At 43.0% G+C, this 18,450-nt stretch overlaps 1 protein-coding gene across 1 annotated transcript in view; it reads right to left on the bottom strand.

Annotated features, from left to right (window-relative positions):
• Positions 1 to 3,115: 3,115 nt before the first annotated feature.
• Positions 3,116 to 18,450, bottom strand: part of LOC121029376 (transmembrane protein 217) — a 41,513-nt gene continuing 26,178 nt past the window's right edge. Inside the window, exon 2 of the mRNA XM_040473373.1 lies at positions 3,116 to 3,918. Coding sequence (XP_040329307.1) covers positions 3,337 to 3,900 — 564 coding nt within the window. The 5' untranslated portion in view covers positions 3,901 to 3,918 and the 3' untranslated portion in view covers positions 3,116 to 3,336. The remainder of the gene's footprint in view (positions 3,919 to 18,450) is intronic.

Raw genomic sequence — 18,450 nt, forward strand, 5'->3', positions numbered from 1 at the left:
TCCACTCATTCACAATGCTTTTTTAGAGTGAGAGTGTGTGCGCGCACAAGGGAGGGGGTGTGGAGGGAGAGAGGGAGAGAGAGGGAGAATCTTAAGCAGTCTCCATGCCTAGTGCAGAGCCTGATGTGGGGGTTCGATCCCACGACCGTGAGATCACGACCTGAGCTGAAATCAAGAGTCGGATGCTCAACCGACTGAGTCCCCCAGGGGCCCCCATTTCACAAATATTTGTGGAGCACATGCTATGCGCCAGGTGTCGTTCTAGGTGTTGGGAAAACAGCGATGAAGAAGATATGGCGCTCATGTTTTGGGGGGCAGTGGAGGTAACTATAGTAAGTCAGGTGATGTGTTATGGAAAAACTAAACCAGGGTAAGTGGGTTACAGAGGGAGGGAGTGGGGAGGGGCTGGGTTCCTAGGTCAGTAGGGAAAGCGCCTCTGATGACTTTTGAGCAGACACCTGAAAGAAACAAGAGAGGAAACTATTGGATACCTGGAGTGAGAACATTCCAGACTGAAGGAACAAGGGGTGCAAAGGCCCTGAGGCTAGAGCGTGCTGGGTGTGTAGGAGGAACTGCAAGGAGGCCGGTGTGGCTGGAGCAGAGGGAGAGAGGACAATGGTGAGAAAGGAAATCAGAAGGATGACAGGAAGCATTTCCAATGTTTGAAGGTCAGGGAGATGAAGGCCACTGAGGCAGGTGGTGAATGGAGAGTGATGGTCCTGGTGAGAAAAAGCTGTTTGCAGGTCCGGGAGGTATCAGTTGGTCAAAAGCCATGGAGAGGTCTAGCAAGAGAAGGCTGAGCTCAGGACTGGGCAGTGTGGAGACCACCTTAACAGGAACAGACTCGGTGGAGTGGAGGGGGTTCTAGAGAGAATGGGAAGCTGGGAAGCGGGAGGCGGACAGACGGCGCTTCCGAGGAGTCCTGGTGTGGAGGGGCGCACAGCCTTGTATCTGAGCATCTTAAGCTTTCCTGCACCAGGTAACTCTGAGTTGAGCTGATTCTTGGAACTTGGCTTCCCTCTCCACCTCTTCTGCACACCCTCGCGGGTCTCCCAACCTCCCCACCGCCGCCCCAGCTGGGAAGGGGGGATTAGAGCCTGTTGTCAGCCCATGTTTTATTTTTTTATTATCTGGTACCAGTCAAGACGTGCTTTGTGAGACTAGGGCGGGGATGCACACTGTTAGTCCTCAGTTATCAGGTTGAGGCTCCCCAAATCCCTCATCATCCACCCTTAGAGGACTGGCTGGGAAGGCGAACGGCGCGAAGCAAAAGCTGATGACTGACTGCCATCTGGTGGACATTTTGGGAACTGGTTTGGATCCAAGTCTGTGACGGGGTAGGGTGGTGGGAAGAATTTAATGAGTTCTCCCAGTAGCACCAGGCATTTATTGTTTGGTAAAAGTGGACTACTGTCGTTATGCTCCTGGTTTGGAGGAGTGTGGTTAAAATAAATGTGTCCTTTGGGCGCTGGGTGGCTCAGTCGTTCAGCATCTGACTTCAGCTCAGGTCATGATCTCACAGTTTGTGAGTTCAAGTCCCACTTCAGGTAAACAAGAACCCCCTCCTCCGGTAGCCCCCTTCTCTCTCTCTCTCTCTCTCTCTCTCTGTCCCTTGCTCTCTTTCTCTCTCTGTCCCACCCCCCCACTTGTGCCCTCTCATTGTCTCTCAAAAAAAAAAAAGTGTCCCTTGATTTCACTTACAACATTTTTCTTAATGTTTATTTATTTTGAGAGAAAGAGATTGCAAGTGAGAGAGGGGCTGAGAGGGGGAGAGAGAGAATCCCAAGTAGGCTCAGCATCGTCAGTGCAGAGCCCTACTTGGGGCTTGATCTCAGAACTGTGAAGTCATGACCTGAGCTGAAATCAAAAGTTGGACGCTTAACCAACTGAGCTACCCAGGTACCCCTCACTCCCAACATTTTTTTGAACGAAAAGCAAATGCTCTAAAAGGAGGTCCCTCTTTTTTTATCTTGGTGAAGATAAGACTGCTTCAGGGAACCAAGTAGGACATTGTGTATACGGTCAGATGATCTAGATTCAAATCCGGCTTTAGCCACTGTGTGACCTTGATCACATCCCTTAAGCACCCTGAGTCTCAGTTTCATCAAACCATAAAATGGGAGCGTTAGCGTTAAAGGTACACCAGGCAGTGAATGTAAAGGGCTCTCAGTAAAAGAGAGTTAATAGTAGTGACCTAGCAGCTCTCAACGCTGGGGTGTATTGTAAAACAGTGGTTCTCAGGACACCTGGCTGGCTCAGTTAGAAGAGTGTGGGACTCTTGATCTTGGGGTTTCGGGTTCAAGCCCCATGTTAGCTGTAGAGATTACCCAAAAAGATAAACTTGAAAAAAATAGAAAATAAAATAGTGGTTCTCAACGGGGGGGGGGGGGGGGGTTTTGCTCCCCAGGGAACATTTGTCAATATCTAGAGATATTTTTGGTTGTCACAAGGATAGGGGGGATGCTCCTGGCATCTAATGGGTAGAGGTCACAGATGCTAAACATCCACCAATGCATAGAACAGCCCCTACAGGATAGAATTATTCTGTCCAGAATGTCAATAGTGCTTAAAATGAAAAAATCCTGGAGTTTTTAAAAATGAGGATTCTTCTTGCCATGTATGGTCCAACACGAGGAATTTCTGAAAAGTAAGAGAAAAGCAGAGTGATGCATGAAGCTGGAAAGGGATTCTTTCTACAATTATACGCAGGAGCAAAATGAGGGTCCAGATTATTGTGCTCTCCAGTATGGTAGCCAGGTGCCAGCCACGTGTGGCTATTGAAGTTGAAATTACTTAAAATGGGAAAAATAATTTTTTAATTGATCCCTGGGTTGAAATAGCCACGTTCCCAGTGTTTAGTAACTTTGTGACTAGTGGACAGCACAGATATAGAACATTTCCATCGGCACAGAAAGTTCTACAGGATAAGCACTACTCAAAACAAAACAAAACAAAACAAAACAAAACAAAACAAAACAAAACAAAAAAAACAAAAAAAAAAACCTCAGCAGAACCAGGCATGGGTGAGACAATCTGCAAGAGAAAAATTAGAAACTAGGGACACGCAGGGAGGAGGGGACCGTGAGAAGTAACAGCATATACCGAGACGGCTAAGTAAGAACAAAGGCAGAATATAATTAAAGGCTAAAACAAGTCACAAATACACACATGCACAATAATTGATCCATGCAAACGTCCCTCCCCCAAGAATACTCTTAGGTGCATAAAACTCAAGGACCCTGAAAAGGTAAGCAGAAGCAACAGAAGGCGAGCAGGGAAAGGGGGAGCTATCGCTGGGGAGCACTGTTTATTTATTTCTCTCCTTCCTGGCACAGTTCAGTTTAACTTGCGGTACAAGGTTCTCAGCCCGACAGGCGGCCACGAATTGACAGTACTGGTGGAAGAGTGCCTGTGGCGGCCTATTTTAACTGAAATCTTGGGGTCCTTGTAAAGGACGTAGGTATACTTGGTGACAAAAGGCAGAGAGAAGAAGTGCAGGAGCATACGGGAGATTTGGAAGATCAGGTGGAGGTACATCACCTCCTTGAACTCATCTTTGATGATGCTGTTGACGATCACGATCACGGAGACACTGATGAGCTCATACGCGATGATCCACAGGGCATAGCACAGCAGCCCCACGTAGTTGTTCACGCGGATGCAATAGAGAAGCAACACGCTGAATACGAGGGTGATGGTGGATGAGACGACGTTGATGCTCCTCCTGTGGATCATGACCCAAGATACCAGCTCAGATTTTGTGTCCGTGTAGATACTGACTTTGTCCTCGTAGCCAAAGTACGTAGTGTGATTCAACTCAAAGATGAGGAACTGGAAGGTGTTAAGGAGAGAGAAGATGCCCACCACGAGGGAGAGCGTCTTGTTGTTCATTTTATACATGTTTTATCACAGCACCTGCTGCAGGGGAAAAAAAAATGGAGATAAATGATACGGTGGTAGAGCTAACCCTAGACAAATTCCTTGAGCTCCCGGATGTAAATGGGAGGGAGCCAAGAGTAAAATTGGTATATGGATAGGCAATGGGCTAGAGGTCAAGGGACATGGGCGTCTGGCCCCTGCTCTGACGTGACTAGCTATAGACGACCAAGTCACTGGGAATTGAGGGCGTCGTTGGCCCAGGATACCCCTGGGATAGCTCACAGCTCTGCTGTTTCAGAGGCAGCTATGCTTGAAGGGGGCCAAAAGCACGCTCCTGTCAGTGCCAGGCTTGTGGGAATTAGGAGGCTCCTGTATCTGGAATGATGATGAAGGCAGCTTTGGGCTCTTCTCTGGGATATTTGTTTCTGTGAAGTCAGAAAACTGGCATGGCTCCTGGAATGGGGGCCTGGAGTGACCCCTGATTTTTTTTTTTTTTTGCTTTTGTTTGTTTGGTCAGTGCAATTGTTCTAATGTAGTGAAATATACATAACATAATTTTTACCACTTTAGCCCTTTGCAGGTGTGCAGTTCAATGGCATTAAGTACATTCACATTGTTGTGCGACCATCACCACCATCCCTCTTCAGGCTTTTATATATTCCCCAAGAAAAAGTCTTGTACGTAGAAAATGCTAACTCCCGATTCCCCTACCCTCAGCCCCTGCTAACCACCAATCTACTTTCTGTCTCTGTGAATTATGACTACTCCAGGCACCTCATAAAAGTGCAATCATACGCTTTTGTGCCCGGCTTATTTCATTGAGCATATTTTGCTTCTTTTTTTAAATTAATTAATTAATTAATTATTTTTAACATTTTAATTTTTTTTTAATGTTTATTTATTATTGAGAGACAGAGAAACAGAGCATGAGCATGGGAGGGGTGGAGAGACGGAGAGACACAGAATCTGAAGCAGGCTCCAGGCTCCGAGCTGTCAGCCACAGAGCCCCATGCGGGGCTCAAACTCACAAACCACAAGATCATGACCTGAGCTGAAGTCGGACACCCAACCGACTGAGCCACCCAGGCGCCCCTTTAATTAGTTTTTTAAATGTTTATATTTGAGAGAGAAAGACAGTGTGCAAGTGGAGGAGGGGCAGAGAGACAGAGACAGAATCCAAAGCCGGCTCCAGGCTCCGAGCTTGGAGTTGTCTGCACAGAGCCTGACGCAGGGCTCAAACTCACGAACCGTGAGATCGTGGCTTGAGCCGAAGTCGGACTCTTAGCCGACTGAGCCACGCAGGCAACTCTAGCATAATGTTTTTCAAGTTCATCCCAAATATTCTTGTACCTTATTCCCCACTATCCTCCCAACTCCGTGTGTCTCCAGAGTTTAGTCCTTGGTACACAAACCTCTTGCTGCACTCCAGGCCCCAGCGGTTTCCCAGGTAGGGTGGGAGAAGCTTTGTGCTGGCTGGTGGAGAACTGCGCTGATCCTTCCCTGCCCCCCCCCACCCCCCCGCCAAGCAAACCTCCCATTGTCCCTGCCCACAGAACAGCTTCCAGAGCTGCTACTTTCCACGGGGTACTCTCCTGCATCATTCAAAAAGAAGGCCCCAAGCCACACAGGTGTCTTCCCTTGGTTTAAGACTGTTTTGGGGCGCCTGGGTGGCTCAGTCGGTTAAGCGTCCGACTTCAGCTCAGGTCACGATCTCGCGGTCCGTGAGTTCGAGCCCCGCATCGGGCTCTGGGCTGATGGCTCGGAGCCTGGAGCCTGCTTCCGATTCTGTGTCTCCCTCTCTCTCTGCCCCTTCCCCGTTCATGCTCTGTCTCTCTCTGTCTCAAAAATAAATAAACGTTAAAAAAAAAAAAAAAAAAAGACTGTTTGGTAGATTTCAAGCCTTGTCTTTGTAAATCCCCTTGGTTCTTTGTCCGTGCTGCCCCAGCCTTGGGCTTAGCCTTTAACGCTGTCCCACGGTCACCATAAAAACTGCCTGACTTTCCTTTCTGCCTCCTGTCCTGTTCCTCTGGCCCATTTTAGTCATTCAGCATTCACTCAGCAAACACGTACTGAGCATTAACTATGTGCTGGATACTGAGCTTGGCACAGGTAAACATTCTAGTGAGGAAGCTAGACAAAAACAAAACAAAATGTGAATAAAATGTTTTTGATGTTTCTAAGGAAAACTTACGATGCGTTGTGATAAATGCCACAGAGGAGGTGCTCCAACGTCCTCAACATGTAGCAAGATCTAATCCAGAATCACTCTATTGTACACCAGAAACAAATATAACACCCTGTGTTAATTAACTGCAATTAAAATAAACTTAAAAAAAAAAGATCTAATCCAGAATGAAAATCAGGGGAGGCTTTCTTTCTTCTTTTTTTTTTAAATTTTTTTGAGAGCACAAGTGGGGGAGGGGCGGAGAGAGAGGGGACAGAGGATCTGAAGAGGGCTCTGTGCTGACAACAGCAAGCCTCATGAGGGACTAAAACCCATGAACCATCGTGACCTGAGCCGAAGTCGGAAGCTTAACCGACTGAGCCACCCAGGTGCTCCAGGGGAGGCTTTCTGAAGGAGGCAATCGTGGAACTTGTGTCTTAGAGGATATGGCCAATAACTGGATGGAAAGGGAGGGACTTCACCTCTGGCAAAGTGGACAACATCCAGGTAGGCATGACAGGCAAAAACCATTTGGGAAATAGCAAGTCTGATGTGGCTTGAGTAGAGAGGTAGGTTACAGGAGATGGTAGGGTCAGAAAAGGAGAGGACTTACCTGCCACGTCCAAGTTTCTCTGGAAAGCAATGAAGGAGACTCGGAAGGGCCTTAAGGATGTGTGTGTGAGTGTGTGTGTGTGTGTGTGTGTGTGTGTTGATCTGATTTGCATTTTAGAAAAACATTTCTTGGGGCACCTGGGTGGCTCAGTCAGTTGAGCATCTGACTTTGGCTCAGGTCATGATCTCGTGGTTCATGGGTTTGAGGCCCACATCGTGCTCACTGCTATCAGCCTGTCAGTGCAGAGCCTGCTTCAGATCCTCTGTCCCCCTCTCTCTGCACACACCCTCCCCCTGCTTGCACCTCCCAATAAATAAATAAATATTAAAAAAAAAAGAAAAACCTTTCTTGCTGGTATGCGGACCATGGGTCAGAAAGGAGGCAAGAGTAGAGGCAGGCAGAGAAGTTGACAGGTTTAAAGGCAATGGTGAAGCAAGGCAACATGAGGTGTTAGGGGGTTGCATTTGGGGTCTGGGGCTGTGGGAGGATTCTGGGATTAGCACCGGGGTCAAGGGTGGCCCATTCACTGAGGTGGGAAGCACACTTAGAATGGGGGTGGGATGGGGTGCCTGGGTGGCACAGTCGGTTGGGCGTCCGACTTCGGCTCAGGTCACGATCTCGCGGTCCGTGAGTTCGAGCCCCGCGTCGGGCTCTGGGCTGACAGCTCAGAGCCTGGAGCCTGTTTCCGATTCTGTGTCTCCCTGTCTCTCTGACCCTCCCCCGTTCATGCTCTGTCTCTCTCTGTCTCAAAAATAAATAAATGTTAAAAAAAAAATTAAAAAAAAAAAAAGAATGGGGGTGGGAAAGATGAAGAGGAGGACAGCTTGGGAAATGGTGGGTTTGAGCTCCCCTGGGATATCCAAATAGATATGTCTGTTATGAAGTCACCTCCATCAACCTGGAACTCAGAAAGAATCTGAGTGTTTCTGAAATACAGCGTTGCTGGATACAGGATTCTTGGTTAATAGTGTTTAGAAGGGGGTGTATTCTGAATACATTATCACCACCAGTTGGCCTCCATTGTTTCTGCTAAGAAATCAGCTGTTAATCTTGAGATTCCTTATAAGTGTTGAGTCATTCTTCTCTTGTTGTTTTCAAGGTTTTCTTCTTGGGGTGCCTGGGTGGCTCAGTCAGTTGAGCATCTGACTTTGGCTCAAGTCATGATCTCATGGTTTGGGAATTCAAGCCCCACATGGGGCTCTCTCCTGTCAGCACAGAGCCTGCTTTGGATCCTGGATCCTCTGTCTTCCTCTCTCTCTGCCCCTCCCCAGCTCATTCTCTCTCTCTCAAAAATCAACATTAAAAAAAAAAAAAAAGATTTTCTTCTTGTCTTTGACTTGAGCATTTACTACGCAGGGTCTATGGATCTCTTTGAATTTATCCTAATTGGAATTTTTTGAGCTTCCCGGATGTGTACGTTAGTGTTTTCCAATAAATTTTGGAAGTTTTCAGGCATTATTTCTTCAGATATTTTTTTCTGTTCTTTTCCCTCTCTTCTCTCCTAATACCCCCACTATGCATATGTTGCTTCTTGTTAGTATGCTTCTCATGTTTCTCTGAGGCTCTGTTTATTTTTCTTCACATTTTTCCTCTCGGTTCTTCAGATTGCATAATCTCTAGCATCTATCTTCAAGCTCATTAATTTTTTTTTTCTTCTGCCAGTTAAAATCTGCTGAACCTCTCTAGTGATTTTTTTCATTTCAGTTATTGGACTTGTCAGCTTTAGAATTTCCATTCAGTTCTTTTTTTTTTTTTATAACTTATTTCTCTTTTATTCACATTTATTGATATTCTGTGTTTGATGTGACATTGCCATCATATTTTCCTTTACTCCTTTTATCACTGTTTCCTTTAGTTCTTTAAATATATATATGTTTAATGTTTATTTTTGAGAGACAGATTGAGAGAGAGAGAGAGAGAGAGAGAGAGTAAGCAGGGTAGGGGCAGAGAGAGAGGGAGACACAAATAAATTTGGCTATTGTTGAAAGTACTGCTATAAACATCGGGGTACCTGTGCCCCTATGAATCAGCACTCCTATATCCCTTGGATAAATTCCTAGTAGTGCTATTGCTAGGTCATAGGGTAGTTCTATTTTTAATTTTTTGAGGAACCTCCACGCTGTTTTCCAAAGCAGCTGCACCAGTTTGCACTCCTACAAACAGTATGAGAAGGTTCCCGTTTCTCCACATCTTCGCCAACATCTGTTGTTTCCTGACTTGTTAATATTAGCCACTCTGACCGGTGTGAGGTGGCATCTCAGTGTGGTTTTGATTTGTATTTCCCTGATGATGATGGACGTGGAGCGTAGTTTCACGTGTCTGTTGGCCATCTGGAAGTCTTCTTTGGAAAAGTGTCTATTTATGTCTTCTGCCCATTTCTTTACCAGATTATTTGTTTCTCAGATATTGAGTTTGGTAAATTATTATTATTATTTTTAATGTTTAACAGTGGCTTTATTAGGTGAACGCTTGAAAGCATTGAACGTTAAATTCAATGTACTTCACGTTAAATTTTTTTTTTAACATTTATTTATTTTCGAGACAGAGAGAGGCAGAGCATGAATGGGGGAGGGGCAGAGAGAGAGAGGGAGACACAGAATCTGAAACGGGCTCCAGGCTCTGAGCTGTGGGCACAGAGCCTGACGTGGGGCTCGAACTCACGGACTGCGAGATCATGACCTGAGCCGAAGTCAGACGCTTAACTGACTGAACCACCCAGGCACCCCCAGTTTTGTTGTTTCTTTGCAGTGCAGAGTTTGTTTATATTGATGAGGTCCCAATAGTTCACTTTTGCTTTTACTTCCCTTGCCTTCAGAGACGTGTTGAGCAAGAAATTGCTGCGGCTGAGGTCAAAGAGGTGGTTGCCTGTTTTCTTCTCTTGGGTTTTGATGGTTTCCTGTCTCACATTTAGGTCTTTCATCCATTTTGACTTTATTTTTGTGTGCGGTGTAAGACATGGTGGAAAGTGGACATTGTAGACAATATACTGTAGCAACTCTGGGTAATGGGATACCCCACCCCTCCCCTAGGCTTGTTATTTGCTTGTTTACTTGTTTAGTGACTGGCTGGATTACTTTGGTAAACTGTATTCTCCCCTGCACCCCAATATCCCACAGTGTGAAGCTTCTGATATTGTTTGTCAGGGAGGTGCAGCTTAGGGTATGCCCACAGTCACTCTAGGATGACAATGGTTTTGGAAGTGCTGTCTTTCCTCTTTCTCCAACCATGCCTTAGTTGTTAAAATTCACTAATCTCTGGCTGATTGCTCTATTGTTTTCAATAATGCCCTAGGGCATAAATTGCTCTACAGACTAATCCAATAAAATTTGGGCTCCTTTGAAGGAATAGTTTCAGAAGTCAGTGTTTGGAGGGTGTGTGTGGGGGGGAAAAAGAAGCCGGTGTTTGATATTTTTTCTGACCCTAGGAGGGTTTCTCTTAGTTCTTTCTTTCTTTCTTTTTTTTTTTTTCTAATTGGGTTGCTTGTTTTATTTTTTAAAGTTTATTCATTTATTTTGAGAGACAGAGAGAGAGCATGCTCTCTGTCTCTCTCTCTCACACACACACACACACACACACACACACACACACACGCATGCGTGCACGGTGAAGGGGGAGGGGCAGAGAGCGTCCTAAGCAGGCTCCAGCTGTCAGCACAGAGCCTGAGCCCAATGCAGGGCTTATCTCATGAACTGAGATAATGACCTGAGCTGAAATCAAACATCGGACGTTTAACCAACTGACCCACCCAGGTGTCCCCTCCTAGTTATTTCTTTCTCCGGTTCTCTCCTGAAAACTAGCTGGCCTAAAGTTTAGCCTCTATCTTCATTGGAGCTACACATCTCCTATCAATTGCCTTTTGCCACAACCTTCACTGCTTTTTTGGTTTTTTTTTTTATTGTTTTTTTTAATGTTTACTTTTGAGAGAGAGACAGAGTGTGAGCAGGGAGTGGCAGAGAGAGAGGGAGGCACAGAATCCAAAGCAGGCTCCAGGCTCTGAGCTGTCAGCACAGAGCCCGACGCGGGGCTCAAACTCACAGACTGTGAGATCATGACCTGAGCCAAAGTCGGACGCTTAACCGACTGAGCCACCCAGGTGCCCCCAACCTTCACTGTTTTCAAGAATGTCTTTAGGTTTGAACTTCTCTATGCTCTATTGGAAATGAATCCAGTTCCTTTGGGAAGAGATTGTGAACAATCTGTTTTATGGCTTACTTCTCTCCTGTCCCAGCCAAAATCTCTGAGCCACGGCTTTGGAACTGTGAGTGAGGACAATTATATGTTTCTGTCTTAGGGACACTCCTGCATTAGGAACTGAATGCTCTGTTGGGGGGTGGGGGGAAGAGAGCTGTATAAACAACATGTATACACATACAGTGGGATATTACTCAGCCTTAAAAAGGAAGAAAATTTTGATCCATGCTACAACATGGGTGAACCTTGAGGATGGTATACTAAGTGAAATTAACCACTCAAAAAAAAGACAAAGGCTTTTTTATTCCATTTACATGAGATAGCTAGAGTAGTCAATTCATAGAGACAGAACAGAATGTTGGTTGCCAGGGGGTGAGGGGGGAGGCCGGGGGTGAGGGGGGAGGCCGAGGAGCTGTTGTTTAATGGTTATAGAGTTTCCGTTTTGCAAGATAAAAAGAGTGCTGGAGATCTGTTGTACAACAATGTGAATGTACTTAACATTATTAAACTCGGCACTTAAAAACGGTTATGATGGGAGGTGCCTGGGTGGCTCCGTTGGTTTAACATTGGACTCTTGATTTCAGCTCAGGTCATGATCTCACAGTTCATGAGTTCAAGCCCCACATCAGTCTCTGTGCTGATGGTGTGGACCCTGCTTGGGATTCTCTTTCTCTCCCTCTCTATCTGCCTGCCCCCCCACTTGTGTGCGTGCATTTCTTTCTCTGTCAAGATAAATAAATAAACATTTCAAAAAATGTTTTTTTACTTTTGAGAGAGAGAGAGAGAGAGAGAGAGAGAGCTTGAGTGGGGGAGAAGGAGAGAGGAGAACAGAGGATCCGAAGTGGGCTCTGGCCGACAGCAATGAGCCTGATGTGGGTCTCGAACCCATGAACCATGAGATGATGACCTAAGCTGAAGTTGGATGCTCAACTGATTGAGCCACCCAGGAACCTCTAAATAAATAAACTTTTAACAAATGGTTATGATGGCAAATTTTATGCTATGTGTATTTCACTATAATTTAAAAATTTTAAATTATTTAAATTTTTAAAAATGAAAGTGAGGGGCGCCTGGGTGGCGCAGTCGGTTAACCGTCCGACTTCAGCCAGGTCACGATCTCGCGGTCCGGGAGTTCGAGCCCCGCGTCGGGCTCTGGGCTGATGGCTCAGAGCCTGGAGCCTGTTTCCGATTCTGTGTCTCCCTCTCTCGCTGCCCCTCCCCCGTTCATGCTCTGTCTCTCTCTGTCCCAAAAATAAATAAACGTTGAAAAAAAAAAAATGAAAGTGACATAATCTTTTTCAGACATTAAAAAAAGCTGAAAGGATTAATCATCAGCAGACCTGCACTACAAGAAATGTTAAAGGAAGTCCTTCTGGGGGAAGAAAAATGATACCCAGTAGAAATCTGGATCTATACAAAGGAACAAATAACCCTGGGAATGGTAACAACATAGGCAAATATAAAAATAAAAAAAAGATATTTTTCTCGTTATTTAAAGCTCTTTGAAAGATGATTTAAGGAAAGATAATAACAATATATGAGGAGGTTTATAAAAGTCAAATGTATGGTAACTAACAATAGCACAAATAGGAGAGGAAAATTGGAAGTATACCGTTATAAGATTCTTATACTACATGTGAAGTAGCATAATATCACCTGACGGGAGTTGTGCTAAGTTAAAGCTGTATACCATAAACTCTAAAACAGCCACTAAAATACACAACAAAGAATTACATATCTATAATAAGTTGGCAAAGGAGACAAAATGAAACCATAGAAATATCAAATTAATCCAAAAGGAGGTTAAAAAAAAAAAGAGGAAAAAGAAAAGAGAAAAGGTGTGATGAATAGAAAACAAATAACAAGATGGCTACTAAATGTAAATGATCTAAATACTCCAACAAAAAAGCAGAAGTTGTTAGATTGGATAAAAAGGGAAGACACAGGAACACCTGGCTGGTTCAGTCACTAGAACATGCAACTCTTGATTGCAGGGCCGTGAGTTCAAGCCTTATGTTGAGGGTAGAGTTTACTGAAAAAAATTAAAAAAAAATTTTTTTTGGTGGGGGGCACCTGGGTGGCTCAGTCTATTAAGCAGCTGACTTCAGCTCAGGTCATGATCTCACGGTTTGTGAGTTCAAGCCCCACGTCGGGCTCTGTGCTGACAACTCAGGGCCTGAGACCTGCTTCAGATTCTGTGTCTCCCTCTCTCTCTCTGCCTGCTCCCTGCTCACATTCTGTCTCTCTCTCAAAAATAAATAAATATTTAAAAAAATTTTAAAAAATGTTTATTTATTTTTGAGAGAGAGTGTGAGCAGGGGAGGAGCAGAGAGAGAGGGAGACACGGAATCTAAAGCAGGTTCCAGGCCCTGAGCTGTCAGCACAGAGCCCGACACGGGCCTCAAACTCACAGACTGTGAGATCGTGACCTGAGCTGAAGTCAGACACTCAACCGATTGAGCCACCAAGCGCCCCCCAAAATTTTTTTTTAAAAAAGGAAGACCCAACTAGTTACTTCCTATAATAAACATACTTCATACGTAAAGACATAAATTGACTAAAAATAAAAAGATGGGAAAAGATATACCATGTCAACACAAATTAAAAGAATATTAGAGTGGCTGCATTAATATCAAGTAAAGAAAACTTCAGGGCAAAGAGTAATCTCAGGGATAAAGAAAGTCATTTCATAATGATAAAAGGGTCAATTCATCAGAAGGATATAACAATTCTAAACATTTATGTACCCACTAATAGAATTTCAAGATACATGAAGCAAAAACTGGTAGAATTATAAAGAGAAATGGACAAATCCACAATTATAATCAGAGATTTCAATGCATCGCTTTCAGTAATTGATAGAACAAGTAGACAGAAAATTAGAAAATATATTAAAAGATTTGAATAATACTATCAACCAACTTGATCTACTTGACGTTTGGAGAACAGTGCACCCAACAATAGCAGAATAAATATTCTTTCCAAAAGCACATGGAACATATATCAAGATATAACATATTCTGGACCATAAAACTATTTTCAATAAATTTAAAATGATTCATATAAATTTATGTTCTCTAATTATACTGAAATAAGTTAGAAATTAATAACGGAAAGCTTTCTGGAAAATCCCCAAGTATTGAAACAAAGTAGCACATTTATAAATAACCCATAGATCAAAGAAAAAATCAAAAGGATATTAGAGAGTGTTTTTAACTGACTAAAAGTGAAACACAACATATCAAAATTTGTATGAAGCCATTCAAGTAGCACTTAGGGGAAACTTTATAGTACTAAGTGGCTATATCAGAAAATAAGTAAAGTTGGGGCACCTGGGTAGCTCAGTCGGTTGAGTGTCCGACTTGATTTTGGCTCAGGTCATGATCTCATGGTTTGTGGGATTTAGCCCTGTGTCAGGTTCTGTGCAGACAATGCAGGGCTTGCTTGAGATTCTTTCTCCTCTCTCCCTGCCCCTCCAGTGCACGTGCACACACACACACACACACACACACACACACACACACACACACACTTTCTCTCTCTCTCAAAATAAATAAGTAAACTTTAAATCTTAAAAAAAAAAAAAGAAAACCATATGGTCTTCAATCAATGACCTCAGCTTCTACCTTAAGAAGATATAGTAAGAAGAACAAATTAAACTCAAAGTAGAAGAAAGAAAATAATAAAGATTGGAGTGGAAATCAATGGGACATAAGACAGGAAAAAGAAGAGAAAAAATCAATGAAACCAAAAGCTGATTTTATTAAAAACTTAAAAATGTCTAGTCGGGCTGATCAGAGAAAGAAAAAGAGAGAAAACACAGATTAACAATATCAGGAATGAGATCAATGACCTCACTACACATTCTACAGATGTTACAAGGATAATAAGGGGATATTGTGAATAGCTTTATGGTAATAAACTTTACAGTTTAGATAAAACAGACAAATTTCTTAAAAGACACAAACTACTAAGGCTTACTCAAGAAGAAATAGATAACCTCAGTAGTCCCATATCTGTTTTTTTTTGTTTGTTTGTTTGTTTTTCTTTTAGTTGAATTTGTAGTTTAATACTTCCCACAAAGAAAATTTCAGGTCCTGGGTAACCTGGGTGGTTCAGTTGGTTAAGCATCTGACTTCAGCTCAGGTCATGATCTCACAGTTCATGAGTTTGAGCCCTGCGTCAGGTGAGCTTGAGCCCCACTTTGGTGGAGCCCTGCTTTGGGTGAGCCCTGCTTCTCTCTCTCTCTTTCTCTCTCTCTTTCTCTCTGCCCCTCATGGGATTTTCTCTCTTTCCCTCTCTCGCTGTCCCTTGCTCATTTGCACCCTTTCTCTAAAAGAAAGAAGGAAACAAAGAAAGAAAGAAAGAAAGAAAGAAAGAAGAAAATTCTAGGTCCAGATAACTTCATTGCTGAATCCCACCAAACATTTAAGGAAGAAATAAATACCAGTGTACATAAACTCTTAAGGAAAATTGAAAAGGAAGAAATACTTCTTTCTATGAAGCAAGTATTACTCTAATATCAAAACCTGATGAAGACGTTATAAGAAAACTACAGACAAACATCTCCTATGAACATAGATGCAAAAATTCTAAACAAAATTGAACAAATCTAATCCCACAGTATATAAAAAAGGTGATACACCATGACCAAGTAGAGTTTATTCCAGGAATATCATGTTTGGCTTAATGTTTGAAAATAATATGAAAGTAATTTACCATATTAACAATCTAAAAAATAAAGACCATATGATCATGTCATGTAGAAAGAAACATTTGACAACATGAAGCGTTTGTTACTGATTTTTAAAAAACCTAAGCAAACCTGGAATAGAAGGGAACTTCCTCAACATGATATAGGACATCTATGAAGAATCTACAACTAACACCATTATTAACAGAGAAAGACTGAGTGCTTTCCCTCTAAAATCAGGAACAAGACAATAATGTCCTTTCTCAGGGTGCCTGGCTGGCTCAGTTGGTGGAACATGCAACTCTTGATCTCAGGGTTGTGGGTTCAAGCCTCATGTCTGGTGTAGAGATTACTTAAAAAATAAAATCTTAAAGAAAGTAACGTCCCGTCTCTGCTTCTACTCAACATTGCCCTGGAAGTGCTAGCCAGCCCTGTAAGGCAAGAAGAGGGAGAAGTAGGGGCACCTGGGTGGCGCAGTCGGTTAAGCGTCCGACTTCAGCTCAGGTCACGATCTCACGGTCCGCGAGTTCAAGCCCTGCGTTGGGCTCTGGGCTGATGGCTCAGAGCCTGGAGCCTGCTTCTGATTCTGTGTCTCCCTCTCTCTCTGCCCCTCCCCCGTTCATGCTCTGTCTCTCTCTGTCTCAAAAATAAATAAACGTTAAAAAAAATTTTAAAAAAGAAGAGGGAGAAGTAAAACTGTCATTATTTGCAGACCATATGATCGAGTATACAGAAGATCCACAAAAACATTACTTTACCTAATACGTGAGTTTAACAGTGTTGCAGGATAAAAAAAATCAATAGGCAAAAAAATTATTTTTATATCCTAACAATGAACAACCAGAAATGAAATTTAAGAAATAATACCATTTACAACAGCATAAAATATACACAATTCTTAGAGATAAATCTAACAAAAGATGTGAAAGACTCGTGCGTTGAAACCACAAAGCATTGCTGAGAGAAATTAAAGAAAAGTGAATGAAGAGAGATACTGTTCTCAGGGGTTAGAAGACTCAATATTATTAAGATGTCAGTTCTCCCCAATTTGATGTATAGATTTAATGTAATCCCAATCAAATCCCCAGCAGGCATTTTTTTAAAATAAAAATTTTAGGGGCGCCTGGGTGGCGCAGTTGGTGAAGCATCCGACTTCAGCCAGGTCACGATCTCGAGGTCCGGGAGTTCGAGCCCCGCGTCGGGCTCTGGGCTGATGGCTCAGAGCCTGGAGCCTGTTTCCGATTCTGTGTCTCCCTCTCTCTCTGCCCCTCCCCCGTTCATGCTCTGTCTCTTTCTGTCCCAAAAATAAATAAACGTTGAAAAAAAATTTAAAAAAAAAATAAAATAAAAATTTTAAGCTGATTCTAAGTTCATGGAAATGCCAAGGACCTAGAATGGCCAAAACAATTTTGCAAAATAAGACAGATGGAGGAATGCGATTTAAAGACTTATAAAACTGCCATAATCAAGGCAGGATGACATTGGCATAAAGATAGACAAATAGATGAATGGAATAAAATAGGGTCCAGAAATAGGTGTGTGTGTATATATAAAGTCAATTCAGTAGAGAGAGGACAACCTATTCAACAATTAGTATTAGAACAATTAGACATCCAGGAGCAAAAAAGGGAACTTTGATCTATATCTCTTGCCATATATAAAAAAATATATCTCAAAAGAGATTATAGGGGCGCCTGGCTGGCTCAGTTGGTAGAGTCTGCAGATCTCAGGGTTATAATTTTGAGTCCTGCGTTGAGTGTAGAGATCGCTTAAAAATAAAATCTTTAAAAGAGAGAGAGAGAGAGATTATATATCTAAGTGTGAAAGCTAAAATTTCTAGAGGAAAACATAAGAGAAAACCATTACGATCCTGAGGGAAGCAAAGATTTCCTATATATGATAACCAAAAATGTGAGCCATAAAGGAACAAATTGATAAATTGGACTTCTTTGAAATTAAAAATCTGTGCTCTTTAGGGCACCTGGGTGGCTCAGTCAGTTGAGCATCAGAATCTTGGTTTTGGCTCAGGTCATGATCCCAGGGTTGTGGGATCAAGCCCCGCCCTGGGCTCCATGCTGAGTGTAGAGCCTGCTTGAGATTCCCTCTCTCTCTCCCTCTCTCTCTCTCTCTCTCTCTCTCCCTCCCTCCCTCCCTCTTTCTTTCTCTCTCTCCCTCTGCACCCCCCCATATTTGTGCTTGCTCTCTCTCTCTCTCAAATTCAATTCAATTCAATTCAGTTAAAAAATTGAAAATCTCTGCTCTTTAAAAGACACTAAGTGAATGAAAAGACAAGGCACAAACTGGAGAAAAATGATAAAGGACTTGTACCCAGAAAATATAAAGAACTTCCAAAACTCAGTAATAAAAAACCAAACCAAAACAAAACAAAAACCCCTCCGTAATAAAAAAACAAACAACCTCATTTTTTTTTTTTAAGTAGGCTCTATGTCCAACACGAGACTTGATCTCATGACCTTGAGATCAAGAGTTACATGCTCAGGGTGTCTGGGTGGCTCAGTTGGTTAAGCATCTAAATCCTGATTTCAGCTCAGGTCATGATCTCACAGTTTGTGAGTTCAAGCCCTGCATCAGGCTCCACTATGACTGTGTGGATTCTGCTTGGGATTCTCTCTCTCTTTCTTTCTATCTCTCTCTCTACCCTGCCCATGCTCACACTCTCTCTCTCAAAAAACGAAAAAAAAGTTGCATGCTCTAGCAACTGAGTCAGCCAGGTGCTCAATAACCTCAATTTTTTTTTTAAGTTTTTTTTAATGTTTGTTTATTTTTGAGAGACAAAGAGACAGAGTGAGAGTGGGGGAGGGGCAGAGAGAGAGGGAGACAGAATCTGAAGCAGGCTCCAGGCCTGCTTCATGGGGCTCGAAGCCACAAATTGTGAGATCATGACCTGAG

Source organism: Herpailurus yagouaroundi, unplaced genomic scaffold (genome assembly GCF_014898765.1).
Source record: "Herpailurus yagouaroundi ecotype Mexico unplaced genomic scaffold, PumYag 139, whole genome shotgun sequence".
NCBI classification, from domain to species: domain Eukaryota; kingdom Metazoa; phylum Chordata; class Mammalia; order Carnivora; family Felidae; genus Herpailurus; species Herpailurus yagouaroundi.